A 26,752-nucleotide genomic window follows, 5' to 3' on the forward strand; every position below is an offset into this window, starting at 1 on the left:
AATATGCCAGGTGGAAAGTTAGAATTAAAGAGTTGTCAAAATAGAAAAGAGACATTCTTTTTTAAATAGACTAAAAATGTAATTAATACAAACAAATTGAAATAGAGGGAGTAGTACTTTTTCTTCTAGTAAAAAAAGAGACCATCTTTTAATTATTTTTTCATTAAATAGTAAATTGAAAATGAAAATGAGAAATGAAGCAAGCATTAAAAACATAATGGTCATACCTATTATGCATTTTTTTTTTAATAATATGCCTCACACAATTGTAGGAGGCTTTTTTTATCTCACAAAAAAGTAAATTCAAATTTGATATTTTTGGATCCACAAACTTTATATTCATTTTCTTCACAATAATTTTTTTTTGGTTGTGGAGAGAGTTTCATGGACCACAGTCAAATGGTCCATTACAATAGTAAGATCTAAAAAGTCCCTTAATTAGTATTCGTGTGGTCTACTGGTCAATGATGTGGGTTGAGCACAACGAGGTTTCAAGTTCAATTTCCAGCCTGACAAAACACTAGGTGATTTCATGCAAGGTAGATCGGACACCACGATTATAACAAAAAAATAGCCCCTTAACTATTGGTATAGAAGTAACTTGATCCCTAATATATATACTCCCAAAGTATAAAATATCCTTTATCTTCGCAAAAGTGGACACCTTAGGACCCATTGGCCATGAAAATGTTTCACTTTTTCCGTTAGCCATGAAATTTTTTCACTTTACTCTAAAAAATTATTTTACTTTATTTGGAAAGTTTGACCATGAAAATTGCAAATAAAATTTGAAGTTGTATTTGGAATTTGAAAATAACTAAAACCTTGTTTTCACTTTTGTCACTTTCAATACATTCAAACAACCAAATATTCGTTGCAAAAACTATAACCAAACACAACTCCATCTTCAACTCCAACTCCAAAATTCCATATAAAGTGAAAAATATTTGGTTTTCATGGCCAAACGCCAACTTAGTCTAAGCTTCAAAAATTAGAACTTTGGTTATAAATAACCGATGGCTAGTGGTTGTTGTTGCTCCGTCATCAGTGGTCTTGGAGTTAGTTTTTATATAATATTGTATAATAGAAATATATGGGTGTATACACACCTCTTATACGCTATTATATATTTTTGTGCACATATATACATAATGTATTTGTCTTGTATAAAAGTCCAATTCTTATTCAAAACCAGTCTAGATCTATATTTATACCCATTTATACAATATTGTATAATTGTGTGTAAGTGCATATTTTCGTGTATAATATTATATAATTATATTTTTAGTATATATACCTACACATTATATACTTTCCAACACCTATACACATTATGTATCTGTTTTTTTTTATTTTTTATTTTTTTTAATTTTTTTTTTTATATATATATATAAGTGTATAAGATCGTTTAAAAAAGTTTTTGGGCCAAAGCTTTGAAATATAACTTTTGATTTGTTTTTTGTAATGTGAGTGACTGTATATTTCTGACAATTCCGCATAAAAAAACGCAGGACATTTCTCCGATAGGGTCTCGTCAAAGTGAATCAGAAAACGTAGGTAAACTAATTCTTGACAATGGCAAAACAGAAGGAAACTTCGGCCATGGAAATCGACGATCAGAGTTCTGATCAGATGAGTAACCCTAAGTTCTCCGTCAATGGTACTCCCGAAACTTCTTCCTTCCTTTCTCCAATAAATATTCGAATCTTCTACATCACTCAATTTTACTTTTATATAATATGTATGGTTTTCTAGTGTTACAGCTTTTAAAATCTGCTCAAATGCAACATGGATTGCGATTCGGTGATTACGCTCGTTACAGGTCCTGTTCCATGAATAAGTGATTTAGGTATCATTTGTTTTGACTGATTTTGGTATTAAAAGGTTTAAGAAATTGCAGGAGGTATTGTACGGCTAGATTAAGGAGATTATATAAATCCCTCAAGTTCACTCACGGACGTTTGAAGTATACTAAGCGTCCCATTTCAGTATCTACGGTCACTGAAGTCAGGTGTGTGTATTTGCATTTTGCTTGTCATGTTTTCTATTGCTAGTGTTGATTTGGTTCTCCCTCTGTGCCCGCTTATGTGATATAGTTTGATTAAGCACGAATTTTAAGAAAAAATGGAAGACTTTTGAAACTTTTGGTCTAAAATAAGTCATAGATATTTGTGTGGTTATAAATCATTTCATTAAGAGTAAAAAAGGAAGTTAAGTTAAATTATTTCTAAATATAGAAATATATCATTTTTTGTGGGACAGATTAAAAAGAAAAGCGTATCACATAAATTGAGAATGAGGGAGTAATATATAAATAATGGATTGTTGAAAGTTTACGGTTTTTTTTTTTTTTTTTTTGTTCTTTGAACTAAGGGACCCCTAGCATGCCAAAGCATATAGAAATGTGTATGAAGATTTGTTTTTACTTATGACAACAATAAAAGTTACCCATCACTCTCAAACTAATTAGGTTCAATTATGAATTTTCTACATTTTGTTCGGTCCATCATAAGGAGCTCTAAAATTAAATATTCTCAAAATCCCCCTCTTTTTTTTTTTTTTTTTTTTTTTTTTTTTTAAGATTACAGTGAGTTGGTGCGTCAGGGTCAGCATGCACGTCGCTTAACTATTCCACCGTGCACTTGCTACCTCCCATTACTAGAGTTACTGGGTAACTTTATCCACCAGGGTTTAGGTGAGTGGAAAGAAATCGTCTAGTGTTTCTTTGTTGGGATCCAAATCCTAGTCTCACATGATTTTCGTCCCGCTTGATTAACCGTTAGACTACACTTATTACTACAATGATATATTTCTAGCCATATTAAAAAGAGATCAGTTGAAAATTCACGCAGGCATTGCCTAGTGAAGGTTTGTCAGAGAAGGGAAAATAGAGCGGGAATAGAAGAGTTTCTACTGTATTGGGTTATGTCATTCAACAATTATATGTTTTAAAATCTAAAGTTCTAATTTCTGACATACCCACTTTCACATGCCTACGACAGCAGGAGATTTGCCTTCTGGGTCGATCTCGTCGCATGGGGCTTGCCTAGTGCGGGTTACCTCTCCTGTGTGGTTTGCGAGCTATTGCACAGGAGCTGAGTTTACCCTGTGCGCACCCAAAGGGTTGCGGCTGCGGGTTCCCATGTCATAAAAAAAAATAAAAATCTGACATTGTTTGATGTTGAATAAGCTATCATGACGCCTTTTTTGGAGCTTTTGGGTGCATTTTCTTGAGTTAATTTCTAAAAAGTTGACATGTTAAGATCTAGTTCGTTGAAGAAGTACAAGAAGAGAAGTATTATACTTATTTTTTGTAGTGTGATCTATGTTTCCATTGAGTTATGAACAATCTTACTCTGCCCAATATGAGTCTTATTTTCTTTGTTATCTCCTGAATGTATACACTTGTTTAAAGAAAATGTCAATGAGTTGCACTCCTTGTAGGTTTCTTCACTTGGTTCTCTATACAGCTGAGAGAGCCTGGAGTCATGCTATGGAAAAGAAAACATTGCCTGATGGACCAAATGCACGCCAAAGAAGTTATCTCATTGGTCGGTTGAGAAAGGCGGTTAAATGGGCTAATCTTTTCCAGGAATTATGTTCTATAAAGGGAGACTCAAGGACATCTTTAGAAGCGGAGGTATGCATCTTCTGTCATGATTCTCATTATCTCATATACATGGCATTATGCTTGCTCATGAGAGCGTTTGATTTTAGTCATTAGTCCAAACCTTTGGTCATCCGCGACCCCTGAGGTGCTGAATTTCTCTCTTTCTCTAGCATGGCTCTCGGCGTACGATAGCTAACGTGCGCCACTGAGTTTTTTTGGTCATGGCTAGGGGTCGGGGAAAAGGAAAAGGACGCGGATGAGGTCAACAAACACAACCATTAGTACCATTTCGAATTCCAGTAGCTGCGACTGCAGCTTCTTCTTCGACCGCAAATGTGAATTCGGTGCAGAGTGCTAAATCAACGGTGTCTTCTGGAGTACGGGTTTCGCCGGCGATGGTCAGTCTTTGGGTCGATTGGACCTTACTACTACTCCTCCTTCGGCAAGGGTTGATGGTGCTAAGGGAAGCTCTAATGGAACAGTAATTGCACCCATTGTGACTGAGGCATTAGATCAAACAACTGGTGTGTCCAATAACAAAGGGAAGTTACTAGCATGGACTGGCTTGTTTAAGAACAATAGATCAGCTGAAAACGGTATGCTCTCACCTATATCCCCCCACAAATTGTTCATGGACAACCAGAATTGGAGAAAGACGAGGTTGAGCAGGAGACATTGAAATGGCGATGTGCGCTGATTGCCTATTTCATAGGTGCTATCCCAGGGTATAACATAAGTAGTCAAAATTGGCCTCAAGTTGGAGATCCAGATCTGTATCTCCATGAAGAGGGTTACTATGTCATTAAGTTCCAAACTATTGAGGATTTGAATGAAGTCTATTATTCTGGATCCTATTTGATCAACAATAAACCTATAATCCTTAAACCTTGGACCCTTGAATTTGATTTCAACACTGAGGTTCCTACTGAGATTCCGCTGTGGGTTAAATTCCCAAAACTCCCTATGATTTGTTGGATTAGCAATTCACTTAGTAGGATAGCTAGTGTTATTGGAACTCCCATCTTTACGGAGGAATGTACTTCCAAGCAAACTCGTATTTCCTATGCTAGAATGCTTGTTGAAGTAAATGTCACCAGAGAAGCAATCCAAGTATTGGATCCAAATGGTAGACAGTTCACCTAAGATGTCGCATATGATTGGAAACCTGAGTTTTGCCAAAAATGTCAAGTAGTAGGACATCAATGCCCTCCACCTCCTAAACTTGATAATGGAAATGTGCCACAGAGGAGAAGAAGAGGAAATAGAAAAGTGGATATGGAATGGCAAACCAAGGGACCAGCTATTAATACATCTAATGTTGCTTCCTCAAGCCAAGTAGGTGCTACCAACAATGAGATGGTTACAAATGTTCCTGCTCAAAGTCTTCCGGTGAGTGTTCCTAATCCACCAGCTGCTCCATTAGTAACTAAGTGTTGAGAACTCTGCTACTGTTGAAACTCAACTGCTGCACAGAAGGAGAAGACTCAGATAAGGAGCCCTGAACTTAATCTAGCAAATTTCCCTACCCTAGGCCCTTCAGCAAAAATAGGTACTGTGATAACTAAAAAGAGGGCAAATGTGTCTCATACTCTAGCCCCGACAAAGGAGGTGGCTCTAAACCTTCATCATGAATTGGCTTTTTTGGAATGTTAGGGGTATGAATAAATTGTATAAACAAAAGGAGTTGAGGAATTGCTTAAAATAAAGAGCATTAAGCTTGCTGGACTAGTTGAAACAAAGGTTAAATCACACAATGCTAAACAAGTATGGAATAACATTGCCCCAAGTTGGGGGATGGAAAGTAACTACCAGAAGGCAGTGATTGGGAGGATATTGGGGATGGAAAGTAACTACTAGAAGGCGGTGAATGGGAGGATATGGTTATTATGGGATCCAAATCTCAATGAGGTAGCTATTTGGACAGTGGATACCCAGTTCTTACATTGCCATGTCAAGGACAGACAAGGAACCCTGGATTGTTTAATTACAATAATATATGGCTATAATGCAATTAACCATAGAGAAACTTTGTGGCAAGGGTTGCAGCAGGTTGCAGTTGGAATTCATAGTCCTTGGTTAATTGTAGGTGACTTTAATGCAATGCTCCTCCCTCAGGATAGGATTTTTGGGAATCCAGTCACTTATGTAGAGACCAAAGCTTATTTTGATTGCACCACTGGACTTATATTTTCTGAATTACAGTGGAAAGGTGAGTATTACATACGGTCAAATAAACAGGTTGGGGCTGATAGGGTCTGTAGCAGGTTAGACAGGGTTTTTGGCAATCATGAGTGGATGTTGCAATGGGGTCATGTAGTGACTGATTATGGGGTTCCTTTCATTTCTGACCACTCCCCTATGCTATTGGCCCTCAAAATCATGGCTAGAAATCTTAATGTTCCATTTAGATTTTTCAATGTGTGGGCAGGGCATTTAGATTTCCTACCTATGGTGGAGCAAATATGGATGCACAACTTGGATAGATTGCCTATGAAAGATGTATGGTTAAAACTTAAGGCTCTTAAACCCAAGTTGAAGCAGCTGAACAATGCAGAGTTCAAGAACATTTCCCAAAAACTTTTACTAGCTAGAGAGGAACTGCACTTGACTCAGCAGTTGATAACTACACAATGTACTGATCAACTGCGGGAAAAAGAGAAACAGATCCTACTTGACTTGGAGAAATGGTCATTAGTGGAAGAAAGTGCACTCAAGCAGAAAGCTAGAGCAAAAGGGATAAAACTTGGTGATGCTCATACCAAGTATTTTTTAGCTTTGGTTAAAGATAGAACACAGAAGTAGCAGATACTACAACTCACATCCCTTGCTGGTACTCAATTGACTGACCCTCTAGCCATTAAAGAAGAAATTATTGCTTTCTATAAGTCCCTTATGGGTAAGCTGCTCCTTCAATTCCAGCAGTTAACAAGCTTACAATGATGAAAGGCGCAACCCTATCTCAGCAGCAGAGATGGGAGTTATGTGCAGATGTTACTGGTCAAGATGTGTGGGCTATATTACAGGCTATATAGATGATGATAAGGCTCCAGGTATTGATGGTTACAACTCCCATTTCTTTAAAGAAGCTTGGCCAGTATTGAAGGATGAGGTGACTTTGGCAGTTAAACATTTTTTTTACTTCTGGAGAACTGTTTAAAGCTATTAATTGCACCATGATCACCTTAGTTCCTAAGATTCCTAATCCATTGACAGTAAAAGAGTATAGACCTATTGCTTGCTGTACTATCTTGTATAAGATTATAGCAAAGATCTTGGCTTCTAGGATCCAGAAAGTTATAGCTAGTATTATTTGTGATGCTCAAGCAGGGTTTATCCCTGGAAGGAAAATCTCAGATAACATCATCCTGGCTCATGAACTGGTCAAGGATTATGGTAGAAAGAACACCTCTCCTAGATGTATGGTGAAGATTGATTTACAAAAGGCCTATGACTCTGTGGAGTGGCCCTACTTGAAGCAGATTATGTGTGAATTGGGTTTTCCTGCCACATTTATTTCCTGGATAATGGAATGCGTGCAAATTGTCAACTATACTATGATGGTGAATGGGGAAACTACAAAGCCATTTGATGCTGCTAAAGGACTGAGACAGAGAGATCCTATCTCACCCTATTTATTGCAATAGCTATGGAATATTTGAGCAGGAAACTATATGAACTTAAAGAAAACAAATGCTTTAAGTTTCACCCTAGATGTTCCCAGCTGGGGATCACTCATCTGAGCTTTGCAGATGACTTGTTATTGTTTGCTAGAGGAGATCTGAATTCAGTCAATGCACTTCACCAAGCCTTTACACAGTTATCAGAAGCTTCAGGATTACAAGCCAATCTACAGAAAAGTTCTATATATTTTGGTGGAGTTGCTCAGGTGGAAAGGGACAGAATTGTGCATAATCTTGGTATACCTGCTGGTGAGATGCCTTTTAGATATCTGGGAGTTCCTTTATCCACTAAAAAGATCTCTTTCATTCAGTGGCAACCTCTAATAGAGAAAATATGGCCAGAATTACATCTTGGACAGCTAAGAAGCTCTCCTATGCTGGGAGAGTTCAACTTGTTCAATCTGTATTATTTGGAGTTCAATCATTCTGGTCCCAATTGTTCCAAATGCCAGTCAAGGTGCTTAAACTGATTGATGCATATTGTAGAAGTTTTGTACGGTCTGGCACTGATACTATTACTAAGAAGGCCCTTGTTTCATGGGAAAAGGTGTGTTTGCCCAAAACTTTTGGAGGATTAAACCTCCTTAATATAATGGTCTGGAATAGAGCTGCTCTAGCTAAGACGTGCTGGGATCTTGCTAACAAAGATGACAAGTTATGGATCAAGTGGGTCCATGAGTTCTACCTCAAAGGCCAGTCTCTTACCAAAGCTAGAGCTTGCTGGATTATTAGACAAATTATGGAAGCAAGACAAATTTTAGAACAGGTGCAGATTCGAAATGTTCCAGGTAGCCTGACCAAGCAAATTTATACTCAGCTGCTGCCTACTTATCCGAGAGTACCTTGGAAATGTGTGATGTACAAGAATGATGCTAGACCTAAGGCCAAGTTCATTATGTGGTTGCAACTACAAGGTAGACTGCTTACTACTGATAGACTAGCAAAATGGGATATAGTTGTTGATGAGGAGTGTGCACTGTGTCATGCTTACCCTGAGACAAGAGATCATTTGTTCATGAGTTGTGCATTTTCAAAAGCAGTGTGGAATAGGATTCTTCTCTGGCTTCAGAAACAGAGTTGGCTTGGCTCTGACTGGGAACAACATGTAGCCTGGATAATTCAAAATGCCAAGGGAAGGACCCAACAAGCTCACATCTTCAAATCTGTTTACGCAGAATGTGTTTATGCCATTTGGATGGAAAGAAATCAGAGGTTATAGCTAGAGAGATTGCCTACATGTGTTATGTTGGAGCATCTCATGGTGTCCAAAATTTGGTACATAGCATGCTGTTCTAGCTTGTTTTAGCTATTATTTCTACTGTACTTTTGTAGCTTGTCCAGCTTAGGCTTTATTTGTTTCTCTTTCTTGGGATAGCTAGTTGTGTTGAACTGGCTATGGTTTGTAATGTTGGCACTTGGTAATTAATACAATGTTAGTTACCCAAAAAAAAAAAAAGAAGAAAAAACGGAAAAAAAAGAGATGCTGAGTTGTTGATCTTCTCAAAATGCTTTTTCCTTGCTATTCTTCAAGTCTTATGGTTCATTTTCTTTCGACAAGGATGATTTTTCTGAAATATGTAAAGTCAGGCAAAGAGAACTCATGCCACTAATGGATAAAATGTAGTGGTGGTAGGAAAGCCATGGGTCCTTAAGAATAACTGTGTTCCAGATTTTGGTGGATAAGGTTGATTCATATGTTAATATCTGTTCCAGATTTTGGTGGATAAGGTTGATTCATATGTTAATATCTTATGACTTAAAATTATACAAGAAAACAGATGCTTTTGTGACTTCTTCTTCTTCTTCTTCTTTTTTTTTTTTTTTTTTTTTTGATATGAAGTAGGATGTTTCATCAGAAAAGCATCATGTAGATGCATAATTACAGATAGGCAAAAATACAAAAGAGAATTGCAGGCCCCCATACATTGATTCCTTCTAAAGTTAAAGAGTACTAATAAAATCTAAAAACTTGTTCAGTATTAGATACTGGGGACAACATTGTCCAGCAAAAAAGATTAACTAAGCATTTGGCTTTAAGAGCTTGAATGGGAGTTGAGGTATCATCAAAACATCTCTGTTCCTCTCAGTCCAAATACACCAAAAAATTGCAGCACGAATCATATTGCAAACCTTTCTGATGGTCTTATCAACTATCCATAAACTCCAAGACATGTGGCATCATCCATAAACTTTGGCGACTTATTTCTCCATTTACCTTTCAAATTTTGCTTTTGTCAGTGTTAAAACTGCATTTATTTCTGAAAAACACTGGACTTAATTCACAGATTTACTGTCTAATAGCTGGCACTACCACAGCTTTATCCAGCAACAATCATTATGGGTCCCCACTTGTGGGATTTCACTGGGTTGTTGCTGTAATCATTTTGGTCCATGAGGAATTTTTACTTCCAGTTAAGAACCTTACCCTTTAAAGAACGTCTGAAGTTTTAGACTTTAGGAGGGCCATTTGTTGTATGAAAGTTTCAGGAATTAGCATTTGAAGAGCTTAGATGGGAGAAGTGTCAGGTCATCTTATGTTATCATATGTGTCTCTTCAACTTGTTAATCAACGACCAACTATACCTCAATCCTAAAATTAGTTGGGTCCGACAATATGAATACAACAACAACAACAACAAGCCCAGTATAATCCCACCATGTGGGGTCTGGGGAGGGTAGAGTGTACGCAGACCTAACCCCCACCTTGAAAGGTAGGGCGGCTGTTTCCGAAAGACCCTCGGCTCAAGAGAGGAGAACAAGAGAGGAAAAACAAGACAAAAGGTTAGATAAGACCAAGCATATCGAAAACAATATGAAAGCAAGGAATAACAAAAACGAGCAAGTCATGGTAGAGCAGTTCGGAAAGAAAGGAGCATTAACTACTATAGATAACTAAGATAACTAAAGTACAACGACCCAACAAATATAAGCAGCAATCAAATGCAGAAATCAAATGGCAATAAACAAATGAGCAAAACTACAACTACTATGGTGAAAGGATTAGCCACCTAGCCTTCTATCCTAATCTGAGTCCTCCACAACCTCCTATCTACGGTCATGTCCTCGGTGAGCTGAAACTGTGCCACATCCTGTCTAATCAGCTCTCCCCAATACTTCTTCGGCCTCCCTTTGCCTCTCCTGAAACCGTCCATAGTCAACCTCTCACACCTCCGCATTGGGGCATCTGTGTCTCTCCTCTTCACATGCCCAAACCATCTCAGCCTCGCTTCCCGCATTTTGTCCTCCACCGATGCCACTCCCACCTTGTCTCGGATATCTTCATTCCTAATTCTATCCCTCCTAGTGTGCCCACACATCCACCGCAGCGTTCGCATTTTCGCGACTTTCATCTTCTGAACGTGAAATTTCTTGACTGGCCAACACTCCGCCCCGTACAATAAGGTCGGTCTAACCACCACTTTGTAGAACTTACCTTTAAGTTTTGGTGGCACTTTCTTATCAAACAGCACTCCGGGGGCGAGCCTCCATTTCATCCACTCTGCACCAATACGATGTGAAACATCGTTGTCGATATCCACATCGTCGTCGATATCCCCATCTCCCTGTATAATAGACCCAAGATACTTGAAACTTTCTTTTTTTTGAATGGCCTGGGTACCAAGCCTCTCTTCCTCGTCAACCTCACGCGGTAGGTCACTGAACTTGCACTCCAAGTATTCTGTCTTGGTCCTACTCAATTTAAATCCTTTAGATTCCAACGTATGTCTCTAGCCCTCCAGCTTATCGTTAACTCCGTTGCGAGTCTCGTCAATCAGGACTATGTCATCCGCGAACAACATACACCAAGGCACCTCACCTTGTATTTGTCGCGTCAATTCATCCATCACCAGGGCGAATAGAAACGGGCTAAGAGCTGATCCCTGATGCAACCCCATCATAACAGGGAAGTGCTCCGAGTCTCCTCCTACCGTCCTTACCCTGGTCTTAGCTCCATCATACGTGTCCTTTATCGCTCTAATGTACACCACAGGTACGTACACCTTTAGCCTCTAAGCATCTCCATAGGACCTCTCTTGGCACTTTGTTGTAGGCCTTTTCTAGGTCAATGAATACCATGTGCAAGTCCCTCTTCCGCTCCCTATACTGCTCCACCAATCTCCTTACAATATGAATGGCTTGTGTAGTCGAGCGCCCCGGCATGAATCCAAACAGGTTCTCTGAAATAGACATACCTCTGCTCACCCTCATTTCCACCCCCCTTTCTCACACTTTCATAGTGTGACTTAGCAGCTTGATACCTCTATAGTTGTTGCAGCTTTGAATGTCTCCTTTGTTCTTGTACACGGGAATCATTGTACTCCACCTCCATTCTTCCAGCATCTTCGCTGTCTTGAAAATGACATTAAACAACCCAGTCAGCCACTCCAAGCCTACCCTGCCTGCATTCTTCCAAAATTCCCCAGGGATCTCGTCAGGTCCGGTCGCTCTTCCCCTGCGCTACGAACAACTCCCTTAACCTCCTCAACCTTTATACTCCTACAATATCCAAAGTTGCGACGCCTATCCGAGTGCTCCAAGTCTCCCAACACAATGTCTCTGTCCCCTCTTTCGTTGAAGAGTTCATGAAAGTATGACTGCCATCTCTGTCTAATGCGAGATTCCTGTACCAACACTTGACCATCCTCGTCCTTGATGCACTTCACTTGATCCAAGTCGCGTGCCTTTCTCTCTCTCGCCTTGGAGAGCTTATATAGCTTCTTATCCCCACCTCTGTCTTCTAGTTCTGCATAAAGGCGTTCAAAGGCAGCCGTTTTAGCCGTCGAAACTGCCAACTTCGCCTCCTTTCTTGCCATCTTATACTTTTCCCTGTTCGTCCGCTTTTCTTCATCATCCTTGCTATCTACCAACTTCACATATGTCTGCTTCTTTGCTTCGACCTTCCCTTGGACTTCTCCATTCCACCACCAATCCCCTCGGTGCCCACCACGGCGGCCTCGTGAGACCCCCAATACCTCTCTAGCTGCTTCCCTAATGCAACTGGCCGTCCTATCCCACATACTACTCCCATCCCCCCTACTATCCCACGCTCTCATAGCCATCAACTTCTCCCCCATCTCTAGGGCACTAGACGGAGTCAAACTTTCCCACCTAATCCTCGGTCGGTCATCCACGACCCTCTTCTTCTTCTTCCTTCTTATCTCCAAATCCATCACCAATAGCTTATGTTGGGTCGTAAGATTCTCACTCGGTATGACCTTGCAGTCCTTACAGAGGCCTGTATCATCTTTTCTAAGAAGCAGAAAGTCTATTTGCGTCGCAGCCACCGAGCTACGGAAGGTTACCAAGTGCTCCTCTTTCTTCGGAAAACTTGAGTTGGCTACCACCAATCCAAAAGCTTTTGCAAAATCCAGGAGTGAGACTCCTCCACCATTCCTGTTCACGAAGCCAAATCCTCCATCCACCTCGTCATAACCCCTTGAAACAGACCCAATGTGCCCATTGAAATCTCCTCCTAAGAATAACTTCTCAGTAGGCGGCATACTTACCACCACTTCGTCCAAGTCCTCCCAAAAGCGCCTTTTTACCTCCTCGTCCAAACTCACTTGTGGCGCGTAGGCACTAATAATGTTCAAGGTGAACCCTCCAACGACTAACTTAATCGCCATCATCCTGTCATTGATCCTCCTAACCTCTACCACCTGATCTCTAAGCTCACTATCTACTAAGATCCCTACCCCATTCCTATACCTCGACTTGCCCGAGAACCAAAGCTTGTACCCGTCCACCTCCTTAGCTTTAGGTCCTACCCATTTAGTCTCTTGGACGCAAGCTATATTAATCCTCCTCTTCTTAAGAATCTTAACTAACTCTATGGACTTTCCCGATAAAGTCCCAATATTCCAAGACCCTACTCTCAACCTAGAAGCTCCCTCAACCCCCTTAGCCCTCCCAACCGTGGCCCTCGATCCCAACCGAGAACATGACCCTAGTCTACCATCCCTCACCAAAGCCAGTAAAGCAAATATACGCTAGTGAAAGGTTAATCTAAGACAAACGAAGGGTCAATGCTAAAGCACAAGTTAGCAATAGTCTATAAGCAGTGAAATATGTGGAGCAGGCAAAATTTATAAGGCTAAAAGACGGGAAATGGGCTATTGGAGGTATCAACTCCAAGTAAATAAAACCTGTTCACCACCGAGAAATCTCTGTTCGCCGCCGGAAATGCTGTTCTCTGCCGGAATCACTGTTCACGGCCGGAATCACTGTTCACGACTGGAATCACTGCCCGGAAACCTAGTGGTGGAGGATTTTCGGTCGCAGGGTAGAAGAGAGGGAAAGAGGGAAAAAAGCAAAAAAGGAAGAAGGAAAGAAAAGAGAGAACAGAGGAGAGAGAGAGATCTGGCCGGCCGGTGGCCGTTTGGGGTGGCTTGGTTGGGGGGGGTGGGGTGGGGGTTGGGGGGGGAGGGGGGAGGAGGAGCAAACTTACCGTTGGTGAGAGAGAGGAGAGAGAAGAGAGAGAACAGAATCATCTATATATTTCATTCTATTTGGGTCCATGTCATTATAATACTGGTAAGTAATTCGTCTTGTGATGCAAATTAGATGTTCTCTAAATCTTGTATTTATTTCAAATTGGACCTAATTTAAGTGTAAAAACCACAATTGAGTATTAACCCCGACTAGTTGTTATTGCCTATATGGATCTTTTTCTTCTACTTGATCAATGAATAGATCTTTTGCTTCTATTCTGTTTTGTTCTTACTTAAGTCAGCAGTGATTCCTACAATTGTAGAACGTTTGAGACAATTCCTCTCAATGTTATTTTAGTTTTATCTCGTCCCTTGTTAGCACCTTTAATTACCATAGTGGTGCACCTATAAGCGGATATGATCCAAACAAATATATTATCATGAATATCAAATTATAAGTATTTTTTTATATTGACCGTCCACTTACCACAATTATCTTTAATTTGTTAATGGAACCGGTTTGAAGCTTACATAGTGGACTTGCCTTATATTTTCGAATGACTTCATAACTTGAGTAAATTCCTAAGTGTTAGTATCCTTGTCTAGGTAGTAGCTTATGCTCTTGGAAGGATAAAACAAATCTACCCAAGTGACTTACTTGGATAAAAAAGATAAAAGCGAAGAAAAGAGCTTCATTCTGATGACAATTAGGGGGCCAAACTTGCTGTTGAAGTTTTGAGGGGAGGAAATATACATATATTAGCTGGTGTATGTGCAAATGCTCAAGAGAAAGCATGGTCCAAAAGAATGAAGCTCTTTTCTTCGCAAGTTGGAGGTTAGTGGAGAAACCATTACTGATCCAAAAGAGATACAAGACGAAATTGTTGCTTACTATGAGAAACTGTACACTGAGACAGCGGATTGGAGACCACAGCTAAAAGTTACAGAAGATCAGGTGGATAAAGCAATGCGTTAGCACAGGCAGATTCTCTGTCTGGATCAACAGAACCCCTAAAAGTTTCTTTCCATCTCAGAGGTGTTTGAGACGGGGACCTTTTAGCCCCATTTCTCTTCATCTTAGCAATGGAAGGTTTGAGTAACATGATCCAAACAACCAAGGAAAAAGGTTGGGTCAGGGGATTTCAGGTGGACAATAGAGGAGCAAACATCTTGGAAGTTACTCATTTGCAATATGCAGATGATACCCTAGTTTTTTGTGAAGCAGTTGAAGAACGGATTCTAATCTTGAGGGTTATCTTCATCATATTTGAAGCAGTATCAGGATTACTATCAATTGGGGGAAAAGTTTCATCTATCCAATCAATGAAGTTGCAAATGTGGAAAACTTGGCAGAAACGTTGGGAGGTAAAGTGGGAGAGCTTCCAACAACATATCTAGGCATGCCTTTGGGAGCAAAAAGCAAGTCTAAGGGAATCTGGAATGGAATGGTTGAAAAGTGTGAAAAGAGGCTGACAAACTGGAAAAGTCGGTATCTTTCCTTGGGAGGAAAGACTGACTTTGATTAATAGTGTGCTTGATTCACTACCATCTTACATGATGTCAGTATTTCCTGCTCCAGTTAGTGTGATAAAAAGAATTGATGCCTTAAGAACGGATTTCTTCCGGCAGGGCAATGAAAAGAAAAAGTCTCATCTGGTCAATTGGGAGGAACTGACAATGAAGAAGAAAGGAGGAGGTCTGGGGATCAGAGACATGAAAATGCAAAACAGAAGTTTGATGATGAAGTGGTTATGGAAATTTGCAACAACTAACAATATGCTATGGAAGGAGGTCATCTCTGCAAAGTATGGTCTGGAGAATAACTGGGTGACAAATGTGGTGACAACACCATATGGTTGTAGTGTATGGAGAGCAATCAGAAATTTATGGCCTTTAGTCCTAAATAGATCCAGTTTCAAAGTTGGAATGGTCTGAAAGTTTCATTCTGACAAGTGGATTGGTCATCAACCTCTAAAGCAACTATATCCAGTTTTATAGACCTTGTGCCTTCAACAACAAGCCACTGTGGCTGAGCTATGGACAGGACAGGGTTGGAATTTACATCTCATAAGACACTTGAATGATTGGGAAATGGAAAGAATAGCAGCTTTCTACTCAACAGTTGCTCATTTCAATAATTTAACAGGGGGAAGGGACACTATAGTATGGAAGATTGACGGTAAAGGGATGTTCACTGTAAATTCAGCACACAGGAACATGAACGCATCAAACAATCAGGAGGTAGGATGGCCATGGAAGATGATATGGAAAGTAAAAATACCCTATGAGGTAAATTGCTTTTCTTGGCTGTTGGCAAAGGAAGCAGTGTTGGCTCATGAAAATTTAAACAAAAGGGGATTCCATTTGTACTCTAGATGCTATTTATTTGGGGAAAAGCAGAGACAATCAACCATCTTTTTTTTTGCATTGCAGATGGACAGATTAGTTATGGAAGATATTCATCAGTCTGAGGAAGATCAGGTGGATGAAACCAGGAAGTGTTAGAGGAGTTCTTAGCTGCTGGAACAGGGATGACAATGCTGCAAGAAAGGAGGAGATATGGAAGATTGTCCCAGCATGTATATGGTGGACAGTATGGAAAGAAAGAAATCAAAAATGCTTTGAGGGCAAACAAAATGGTCTGCGGAAGTTTAAAATGAATTGTTTAGCTCTGTATTATTTTTGGTGTAAACAGCAAGTCTTAGCAAACTGAAGATATTCTTGATGTTTTAGACTATTTGTAAGACAAAGCTATATAGATAGGAGACTTAAGCTGTAAGTTGTAATACTTTGGAAGGGGGACTACACTTTTGATGTAGTATACTGTGGATATATAGTTACTGTTACAATCCTCCAAAAAAAAAAAAAAAGCGTGGTCCACATGTAGCTACATCGAGAGGTTGTTAGTCATTTGTGGTGGACACGGGACAGTAGGGAATCTGTTCGACTACAATTATTAATGTTGGCTATGTCAAGGATGTTATATTCAGCTACACTCTCAGAAGATGAAAAAATGCAGCTTCTTCTCTATCAATCCGGTTTTAAATAACGGTTTTAAAGCCGCCCTTTCCACCAATCTGTCTGCCTTTTTGTGTGGCTAATCATTTAGGCGACCTGGTTTATCAAGTTTCTTTGCTCAATGAGAACTTATACATATTTGCTCTTAAGGAGGTGGTATAATGAAAAATCTGTTTTTAAGTTAGTAAAATTGGTCGTGCTATTCACCTTGCCTTTATATGTTGGTGGTAGAACAGAGAATCAATTGTAAAGAATCATTTTATGTTGTTAATTCTCTACTTTTTAGTATACTGCTTGTATGTGGGAGATTTTCTATGATTAGTAAAATTATTTACCTTGTGAAAAAAAAGAGAATCAAACTTTGCAGATTGTCAAAATAGGATTTTTTTGGAAATTTTGCATAGACGATAGTGAATTAATCTAAATTACTGAACACCTCCATTCCTTTTCTAATCACACCCTTTTAGTATTGTCATTATTTTTTTTCATTGTTCTTGTGTAGGTGTGGTGTTTCATTTTGTATTTCAATGCTTAAAGCAACTCAATATAGTATTTAATTATTGACCGAAATCTTCAAGAAATTTATTTTATAGTGTGATTGAGCAATCTTGTTTCCTGATCTGCAGGCTTATGCTGCATACATGAAAGGGAGTTTATTGTTTGAACAAGATCAAAATTGGGAAGTTGCTCTAAAGTGCTTCAAAAGCGCCAGGTAACATAGTCTTTATGGAGATGTATACTTCTCTATTGCTGACAGTATAATGGCCAGTGTGTCTTGTTTGTTTTCAAACACTATCCATAGAGGAAGTTGTAGAACAATCTCTTCATTGTCCTGCTCTCCATATCCGCATCTCTAATTTAAATCATACTATTGTTTCAACAAGGTCTTGAATGCTCACTTTCTGACTAATTTGGATAGGGCTGTGTATGAGGAACTTGGGAAGTATGGAGATCTAGAGAACCAAGTATTGTGCCGTGAGCGGGTTGAGGAACTGGAACCTAGTATTAGATATTGCTTACACAAGATTGGTGAGTCTAACTTACAAACTTCTGAACTCGTTTCCATCGGTGAAATGGAAGGGCCTGCACTGGACCTTTTCAAAGCAAAGTTGGAGGTGAGCTGTCATTTCTGAGTGTATCTACCATTTAGCCTGATAAAATAAAAGCTTGTACGATATATAGGCACTAACGTTTTGTAAGATATCAATGTTTCCATTGTACTCAGGGTGCTGTCTTTCTCAAGAATTTTTTGAAAAATGAGTTTTGAGGATTATTTGCTCCTAATTGATCTATCACTCTCTTTTCTTTGTTTACAGGCTGCTATGGCAGAGGCAATATCTCAGCAGGCAGCATCTATGACAGAATTCCATTGGCTTGGAAATAGATTTCCAATTTCAAATGCAAAGACACGGGTGTCCATTTTGAAAGGTATGTAATTACTTCGATGCAAAAGGTTTGAAAAATGTATCAATAGCCAACTTACTGGAGGTTCTAACATTAGATTTTTTTTTTTTTGGTCTATGAGTTTGGAATTCTTCTAGTCTACTATTTTAAATCAAATTTTATTTCTTTCATCCTAGTTTCGGGTTTTGGTCTGCACACTTGTGTTCTTTTTGCAACGAAGCATTTCTAGGCATCCCTTGATATTTTCCATGAGCTTTTGGATGTCTGTCCTTGAAGTCCTTGTAGGTTGCAGAGCACTCTCCATGACCCTAATGAGTTGCCTTCTAATGTTAAGCATGTTAACAGTGGCAGATTTACATGTCTAGTTCCAGCGACAGTGGTGATAAATATAATGAAGTATAAATTATGTAACAAGATGAGGCAAACATTGTAAGGAAATGCCCACGAAGAATGCTATGTTATACATAGTGAAACGAGTCCATTATCTTACAAAGAATGAAATATACAGATGCATATATCATACCTAAAAAAAGTACATCAACGTTGTTGCTTTTGCAAACCTCAGTGGGAAATGAGAATTTTCACTGGCTTGAACTTGAGAGGCTTATAATGTAGGTTTATTTCTCCTCTTTTTTGCATCTTTAGTGAAATAATCCACTTGTTTCATTTTATGTGGCACTCCTTCCTTGCTAGTTTGATCCAAAAGAATGGCACCTTTTTATAGTTGGAAACAATTTAACTTATAAACTTTTCATTTTACCCTTAATGGCATATTACTACCATATATAAGGGAGAATCCCTAACTTTTGTAGTCCTCACATGATTTTTTTTGTCCATTCTACCCCCAAATTAAGCTTTAATTACCTTCAAAGTTATCATCTATTTTGATAAATTTGAATAACTATACGGGCTTTTTAATACTACAAAGAGTGATGATATTTAAAAGGTGATAGTGACACTACAAAAACATCTATTTATTCAACCAAATTTAAATATTTTTTATCGATTTTACCCCTAATTGAAGCTTTAATTTTGGTAAATTTGAATAACTATAGGGGTATTTTTAATGCTACAAGGAGTGACGATGTGAAAAAGGTGATAGTGACACTATAAAAAAATTTATTTATTCAATCAAATTTAAAATTGATCAAAAAGTTTGTTGTCTTTTTATTTTTTATGTGGAACTGATTATTAAACTTGTTTCAAATTATTTTATTCGTATAAAATTTATTATAGACAAGTAAATTATCATGACATTCTCTTTCTACCTCAGTACATGCTTAATCATTAAATTAAAAATTATTTTGATATATCTAAAAATATTTGACAAAAGTAATTACATACACGTTTAAAAAATTACAATATAATTTTTTTTTTAAAATTAAATTAAATTAATAAAAAATATATCATTTCTTAACATGTTTTTTTAAGGAAAAGGAAAGATTAAAGTAAGAAAAATAAATAATTTTATGAACTTTTGTAGTTCCTTTTGTATAATTTAATATGATGGAACATAATTTAATATGATGGAACATCTACAAAAGTATTTCGTCATACAAAGACTTTTATTTATTTAATTTTAAATGCTATTTTATTTATAAGTTAACTTCGTTGACGTCATCATACAGCAATTTGTAGCATCAAATATTTTTTTATTATGGTAAATATTTTATTTTCCCAAAAAATGGGTTAGCCAATATAAGTTTAGTTGAGAAAAAAATAAATAGGCTAATCCAACATAAGGTAAAACTCAATTTGAATCATTAGAGACTGTTACCCCAAAACATTTCAGTATAATAAAAAGGAGAAGAACTTTGGTGCATACATTTGTTTGAAAATAAAAAGGAAGTCTAAATATATCCTAAGAAAAATGTTGTTTTCTAACTTACAAAAACTTTTATATGATTCAATATTTTAGAAACATTGAGAAATTGTCGAACTACCTTTACAACTAATATAGTGTTACAAAAATAAAATAAAAAGCAAGAGTAAAAAACCACACACAAAAAAAAGGTTGTAAATATAAATTTTAATGTAGTTTGGACCCAGGCTCAGCACTGGCCAATTGACACTAGTGCTTTTATAACCTCAAAAATATCATGGCATGTATATAAGACTAAAAGATCCAAAATAATTTCTTTCTTGCTTAAACTTCGTCCCCACTCAAACACTCCCACATAAATTGAAATGGGAGTGAGTAACTTTTAACCACTTTGGATTTTGGTCAACTAATTGCATATTTGCATATCTGTCTTGAAAACATCATGTTGGTTTTAACTTTATCTCAAGCTTATATTATGCACTGTAAAACTCATCAGCTCAGGAACTGGAGAAAGATATCCATGGCTCAGCCGCTGATTCTCTTCCAGCGGAGAAGAAACTAGTGTTATATGACAAAATATTTGCAGCATATCACGAAGCCAGGAGCTGCATCCGGAATGATCTGGTGAGTAAATTTCAAGTTGATCCTGATATTGCATACATTAACGTCCTGAATTGGTTCATCTTACACACATGGTTTTTCTTCTAGGTTACGGCTGCTAATTCGGAAAATGTGAAGGATGAGTTAAGTGGCCTGGATAAAGCCATTGGTGCAATTTTAGGGCAGCGAACCATTGAACGGAATCAGTTGCTAGTCAAAATAGCTAAAAGCAAGCTCAACAAGGTCCGTGATGATAAAAATGAAAAGGTCGCAAAGCCCGAGGAGCTTGTTCGGCTGTATGATCTACTGTTACAGGTAACAATTATTCTGAGCGTTATTTTCTTAATTACATTCTTAATCAGTGCAATTGGCAATATGACAAGACTCACCTTATCCAATTTTTGACTGCACTATTACCTGCTTTCTCTGGTGCAGAATACTGCTGATCTTTCTGATCTAGTTAGTTCTGGTAGAGATAGAAAAATGGAAGAAGTTGCCTTAGCTGAAGAGTGCGAAATGAAAAGTATGGTTTTCCGAGCAGAAAGGTTTGACTTCTATTAGTTCATTATTTTTTGATCTTTCATTGTTTTTTTCGTTATGTGATAGTTGAAATGAAGTTTCTGGTAAGAAGGGGAGAGTGAAGACTAGGATATTGTACCTATCAAAAAAAAAAAAAAAAAGAGACTAGCATATTGTTTTAGCATTTCTTATGGGTCAGGGGTACTATGTATGATTAGTCAATTTACGAAAGGGAGATCTGGAACTTTTAATGTCCCAGATGAGGAAGTTGTACAACTTCAATGTACAAAAAACACAATTTCCAAAAAAAAAAAAAAAAAAAAAAAACCTTCAATGTACAAAATGCTCACGTGATGATCAATGAAATTATGGGTCAGTGATACTATGTATGATTGTACTTTGTCTGTTTGGAGTAATTTGAATGTGGTTCCAGTGCCAATATCTATTAAACTATAATAAAATGTTCATCATCTTATTGAAGGACATCATTGGATTAGTATATTTGCCTCCTGTCTGTAACTTCATGACATGGATTGAGTTTCATTCCGCACTTGTTCATTTTGATGTGGTATACCTGTAATTTGATGCATTCATTTCAACTTGTTGCTAGACATTACGAATCTTGCTGATCCTTCTATTTTAAGCCTATTCTGACAAATAATTTTGCTTTTGCGCTGTGATGAGGCTTGTTATCCAGTCCTCTTGCCCCTTTTCCCCCATGAACCGCTAGTCATCTTATCTTTTCAGGATCTTACTGGGCTTTCGAGGTTGCAGATTTGTGTAGCTTTAACATAGTCCTAGAATGAGTATCTTCTTGTTTGAAATCAATTAAAAGCTTTTACTTCAATTTCCCGCCAGGTGCTTCTACTTAGCAAAGTCCTATAGTTCTGCCGGAAAGAGGACAGAAGCTTATGCCTTGTACTCTCGAGCTCGTTCTTTAGCTGATGCAGCTCTTAAGAAACTGCAGTCCGCTAATGCTGCTGATCAGGTAAGTACTTAATCAGTCAAACTACCTGCTTTATTATATTAATAATTAAATTGATTGTGCATGTGCTCTAAATCTTCAATGATAGAGCTTCTTAGCTGCTTCTTATAGGATGAACTAGTACGAAGATGCCTGTGCTAGACACGTGCCCAACTCCAAAAGAATTCTACTTCAAAATGTTCAAATGTGTATCTGTATCTATTCACAATTTTCGGAACTTCCTCACAAGTTTAATCATCTTAAGATCTTTCTTTTAACTTGTAGTATAATACAGTTTCTACAATATTAAACTTAAGTTGATTAAATTTTTCCTAAAAGATTAAATGTGATATGAACTTCTATAGTTTTAAACTTAGTAATGTATCTTTATACTCATTAATATTTACAATTGTTTTTTATATGTTACTAAAAAATTTAAATATAATAGCTAATTCATTTTTTTTAAAATTTTCTGATATCATTCAACGACAACATATCCAATGAAATCCACAAAATGGGAAAATTTTCTGAATCATTATTTAGTTTAACGGTATTTGGTCTTGAAACTGATGTTAAAAATAGTGAAAAGTTGCTCTATTATACTTTTTACTTTTTATAAATAAAAAATATATGCTTGATTTATTTTACTTTTTGGATAGTTGGTATTATTAATTAATGAGTTAAAATGTGCTCTAGGACAAGTGGGTACATAACAAAATGTGTCTAAGATCCAACATTAAGCTATAAAATTATTATTCTATTCGTCTTTAAAAATGATGGCACAGTATGAGGGTCACCATCTAATCTTTGTTATATATTTTCATTTTCAATATAGTAATTATTCCTTTTCTTTAATATCATAATTTATTATAATCCTCTTAAGTTCCCGGATACTTACCTAAGTATTATTTCTTCTCTTAAATACTATGTATAGTTTAGGTTTTTATCTTGTTTTATTTTTGAACAAATTTACGTATTGTAAAAAAATATCTTCTTTATCCAGAAATTAATCAAAGTTGACCTTAAACTGAAATCTGAATAAAATCTTTGAAATTAAAAAAATAATGAGGTGATCCTTATTACGTGAATAATATTTTTGACAAAGCAAGTAAATTAATTCAATATTTTCACCCAATAATTTTTCTGCAAAATAACTACAAGTAATATAAAAGATTTTCCCACAAAATGGTAAGGAATTTTTAAAATTCATGTATATATGTGTGCAGACTACATAGAGAGGAAGGAATTGTATCTTATGGTTTGCTGGAGAAATACTAGAGGGCAAGAAAGTGTTGGGGGGATGGGTCACGTGGGGAAGTACAACCGTATTCTTTTTTTTTTTGGTTGGGGGAGGGTGCTGAGAAAGAATGTGATGATAGAAGCAAAGGGCAGTTGGTCAAGGCACATCTAATTTTGTATGGAAGCCAAAGTAAAGTATTCCGTCAGCCAATAACATTGCTCTATTTTGACACGTTTACGTCAAAACCCTCATGGGCCCATGTTGTAAAAGGTGTGATACGCTTGGCATTTAAGTGAAAGATTCCTGGTATTTTCGTCATTTGAGTGCACAACAAAGCACTAGAGTCTATATTACGAGTAAACAATGCACAAAAGTGAGACAAAATGACCACAATGCCATAAAAATGGCTTTTATGACTTTAAGCAGCCATGTTGACCTTCAGCTACTACTCTCCCTTATATAAGTAGTAAATTATGAAGCATAATTATAGCATTATTATTTTTTCTACTTATGTTCGCTTTAATCAGTAAATGATTATGAGTGTGAATAATTCGTCCTTTCTGTTTCTCCTTTCGTCATTGTTTTCTCTCTCTCTATCTGTATCAGGTCATGATCAAGGAACTGAAAGCACTGTATAATGAGAGCAGATCTAACAGCTGTGTTGAGCATGCCAAAGGAATTATGGAGGAGGAAAAGGCTCCAGAAAATCTCTCGAAAAAGATTTCAAATATCTCATTAAATGGAACTGATAAAAAGGTATTATTTGTCCTTCCATACGTCTGATGAGTACTATTTTGATGATTCCCATTAGTTAATATTTTGTAGTTTTCACCTTTTCTTCGATGTTCTTGGTGCATATGGAACCACACATTCTTAGATTACTATCTGAAACTAGGGAAGGAACCCATGAAGTTTTTCTATGTCGTTGAACTACTTCCAACCAACTTCATCTATGACCTTTTCTGATTGGTTTTGATGACATTGAAGAAAGAAAGTTTGGATTCCTAACGTGAGGGTTGGAACATTAATTGTTTGAACTAAGAGGTTTAAATTCGTGGTAATTCGGAATCTAGTTAACACTGCATCTCGTATCTTTCAGAGGATACTGCATTTTGTGTGCATGATTCCTCAAATCAAGAGGCATATTGTGAAATGAAGTTGTAAATTCCGTTGCTTTTCAAGTGTTTGTGCTGGATAAGGTTTCAACTTATGAAATGATAATGCTGTTGGGGGATTTCTTCGTGTTATAATTGTGGTCATGTAAACATGAACAAGAATAGTGTTTCTTCATTGATAATTCTCACTGAGCACTTCAGCATTGTGTTTGACACAAATCCGCCCCAAGTAGAAGTTCCACTTTTACAGTTCTTTTAGGTTTTTATCCATTTAGTACTAGATGCTCCCAATTGTTGGGCATATTTTCTTGGTACTTCTATATAAGCTAGCACAACCTTTCCCATTTTCTTCTAGTTTTGGTTTGGTACAGATTAGGCTAACCTGAATGTTTGAAGCACCAGGTATTACAAATAATTCTGCCTTTGATAAACTTTTGATATTCAATATGTGGTAGTTACTTAAAATGGTCATGTTCATGCTACTTGTTAATTAATTCCATGGCAGTTGATTGCCTATCTGTTTTGTATTCCAAGAATTGGATCCTTTATCATCTTTATTTGTTCGGGGTTGCTTTTTAGGCATTATATTTTGCATTCTTCCTTTTCTAGTTTGTCTAGTTTCTGGTTCCATTTCTGTTTGTGCTCTTCTGATTTCCGCAACGTGTGTAATCCATTTGTAATACTTCTTTCAGATGGAGAAACTTCTCATGGAAAAAATGGATACATACGAATCAGCTGTTGGTGAAGCCAACATGAAGGCTGTTCCGCGAATTGAAACTTTTCCACCTGCCTTCCAACCAGTTCCTCGCAATCCCATCGTGTTGGACCTGGCTTATAACCTTATTGAGTTCCCACTGCTGGACGCTCGGATGAAGAAAGATAAGAAGGGCTTCATTAGTAGATTTTGGGGCTGAGCTTCTTTTTTCCTTGGTCTTTGATTTGTCAGTTGCACCATAGAGTTGAGGCAATTTTTTCCAATTTTAAGCTGCGAAATTCTTCAACATGCCTTTAGAAAATTTTTCTATACCTGAGAAGTCTCACAAGATTTCATTCTATATGCACTATGTTTTCCCAGAAGTTTTTAATTTTGGAACAGACATCAAAAGAATCTTGAAGAGGTCCTCCATTTGGTTGCATCAAATTGTTCGCTTGAACAGACGGAACTCATTTACAAGTGCATTCTATTCTCAAGTTGCATCTATCTGTATCTCAACCAAAATGAAAATTACCCGAGTTTGTTCTGGAATAAAGGAGGAACATCAACGAGCTCTATTGCAATTTGAAATCAAAGTTAATTCTAAGCAGCTTTGGGTTGGATTCTTAAAGATGTGGTCTCTCTGTAGTTTCTCTCTCAAGTTTTTAACATCTCCCGGTGATTTGACGCCGTTCCTAATTAGTAAGGGAAGTCGTATGGTGCATCTATCAGGTTTACTTAGTCTCTTTTTGTTGAAACTGGCAATGGCTCAACTTCTCTTTATGTACGTACTTGCAACTGGTTAACTTGCCTAAAGTATCATTTAGACAGTCTATTAACAATCACATGCCATTCTCAGCCATATGAATCACCTCCATTCCTTCCGCGCTCATCTCTGTTTCCATGAGTGCTATTTCTTTAGTATGACAGATTGCTTCAAATTGGTCTGTTTTCTATAAGTTTGCCCTTTTAGGGATTCAACCTATGTTTTGGTACGGGTATTTGTCATCCGAGAGGATCTCTAGATTGATTTTGGTTAGGTCAGCTCTACGTCTAACAATAGACGGTTAACATATTTCTCTGGAGCCAAAAGTTATCAACCCTGGTCATTACGAAAATTCTCAACGCGGTATCTCGTCTTCCGAGTCAGTCAAATATTTGCGAGAATTTTATGTATTTTAAACCGCAGGTTTAGATAACAATGATTGATCGAAATATTGGTAAACGCATTAGTTCTTGGTCGTGGGAGGCAATAGAAATGATTTCAACATATCGGAATTGTAAATTATCAAAAGTTAATTTTGACGTTTCCGGTGATAGACCTATATTGGAATAACGGTGCACAACGTGGCTTTATACTTCCTAAATCAAAATGTCCCGCATTCTAGAATCTGAGCCAGAATAAAGAAAAGCACATGGTAGTATTTCCTCCATACAAGGTCAACTTGATTAATCCATAAGATGTTCTAATTTCAGAAAACTTAACAATATTTGCTACTGTCACTAAATGAATCAGCAAGTGCTGCGTTTGTGTTGAACCAAAGAGAAAAAATATGCAAGGACCGTGGTTGGTCAACGAGATGGAGTGGATCAATGGTCTCTCTATACTTGTTTTTCACATTTAGCATCTTATGGTGATCAACATTGTTCACAGC

General features: G+C 37.4%; 1 protein-coding gene across 1 annotated transcript; it reads left to right on the forward strand.

The window, feature by feature from the left end:
* Nucleotides 1–1,423: 1,423 nt before the first annotated feature.
* On the forward strand, nucleotides 1,424–25,529 carry LOC132636112 (uncharacterized). Its single transcript, XM_060352818.1, has 13 exons — nucleotides 1,424–1,660; nucleotides 1,756–1,822; nucleotides 1,901–2,011; nucleotides 3,445–3,640; nucleotides 17,366–17,451; nucleotides 17,659–17,854; nucleotides 18,056–18,167; nucleotides 20,462–20,589; nucleotides 20,674–20,880; nucleotides 21,001–21,110; nucleotides 21,943–22,072; nucleotides 23,895–24,044; nucleotides 25,096–25,529. The coding sequence occupies exons 1-13, from the start codon at nucleotides 1,576–1,578 to the stop codon at nucleotides 25,315–25,317; spliced, it is 1,800 nt and encodes a 599-aa protein (XP_060208801.1). The 5' UTR covers nucleotides 1,424–1,575; the 3' UTR covers nucleotides 25,318–25,529.
* The last annotated feature ends 1,223 nt before the right edge of the window (nucleotides 25,530–26,752 follow it).

Source organism: Lycium barbarum, chromosome 4, assembly GCF_019175385.1.
Source record: "Lycium barbarum isolate Lr01 chromosome 4, ASM1917538v2, whole genome shotgun sequence".
Lineage (NCBI taxonomy): Eukaryota > Viridiplantae > Streptophyta > Magnoliopsida > Solanales > Solanaceae > Lycium > Lycium barbarum.

Coding starts and splice junctions, on each gene's coding strand:
- LOC132636112 (XM_060352818.1), top strand. CDS start 1,576: ATGGCAAAACAGAAGGAAACTTCGGCCATGGAAATCGACGATCAGAGT. Junction 17,452..17,658: donor AAGTGCTTCAAAAGCGCCAG/GTAACATAGTCT, acceptor TAATTTGGATAG/GGCTGTGTATGAGGAACTTG. Junction 20,881..21,000: donor TGTATGATCTACTGTTACAG/GTAACAATTATT, acceptor TCTCTGGTGCAG/AATACTGCTGATCTTTCTGA.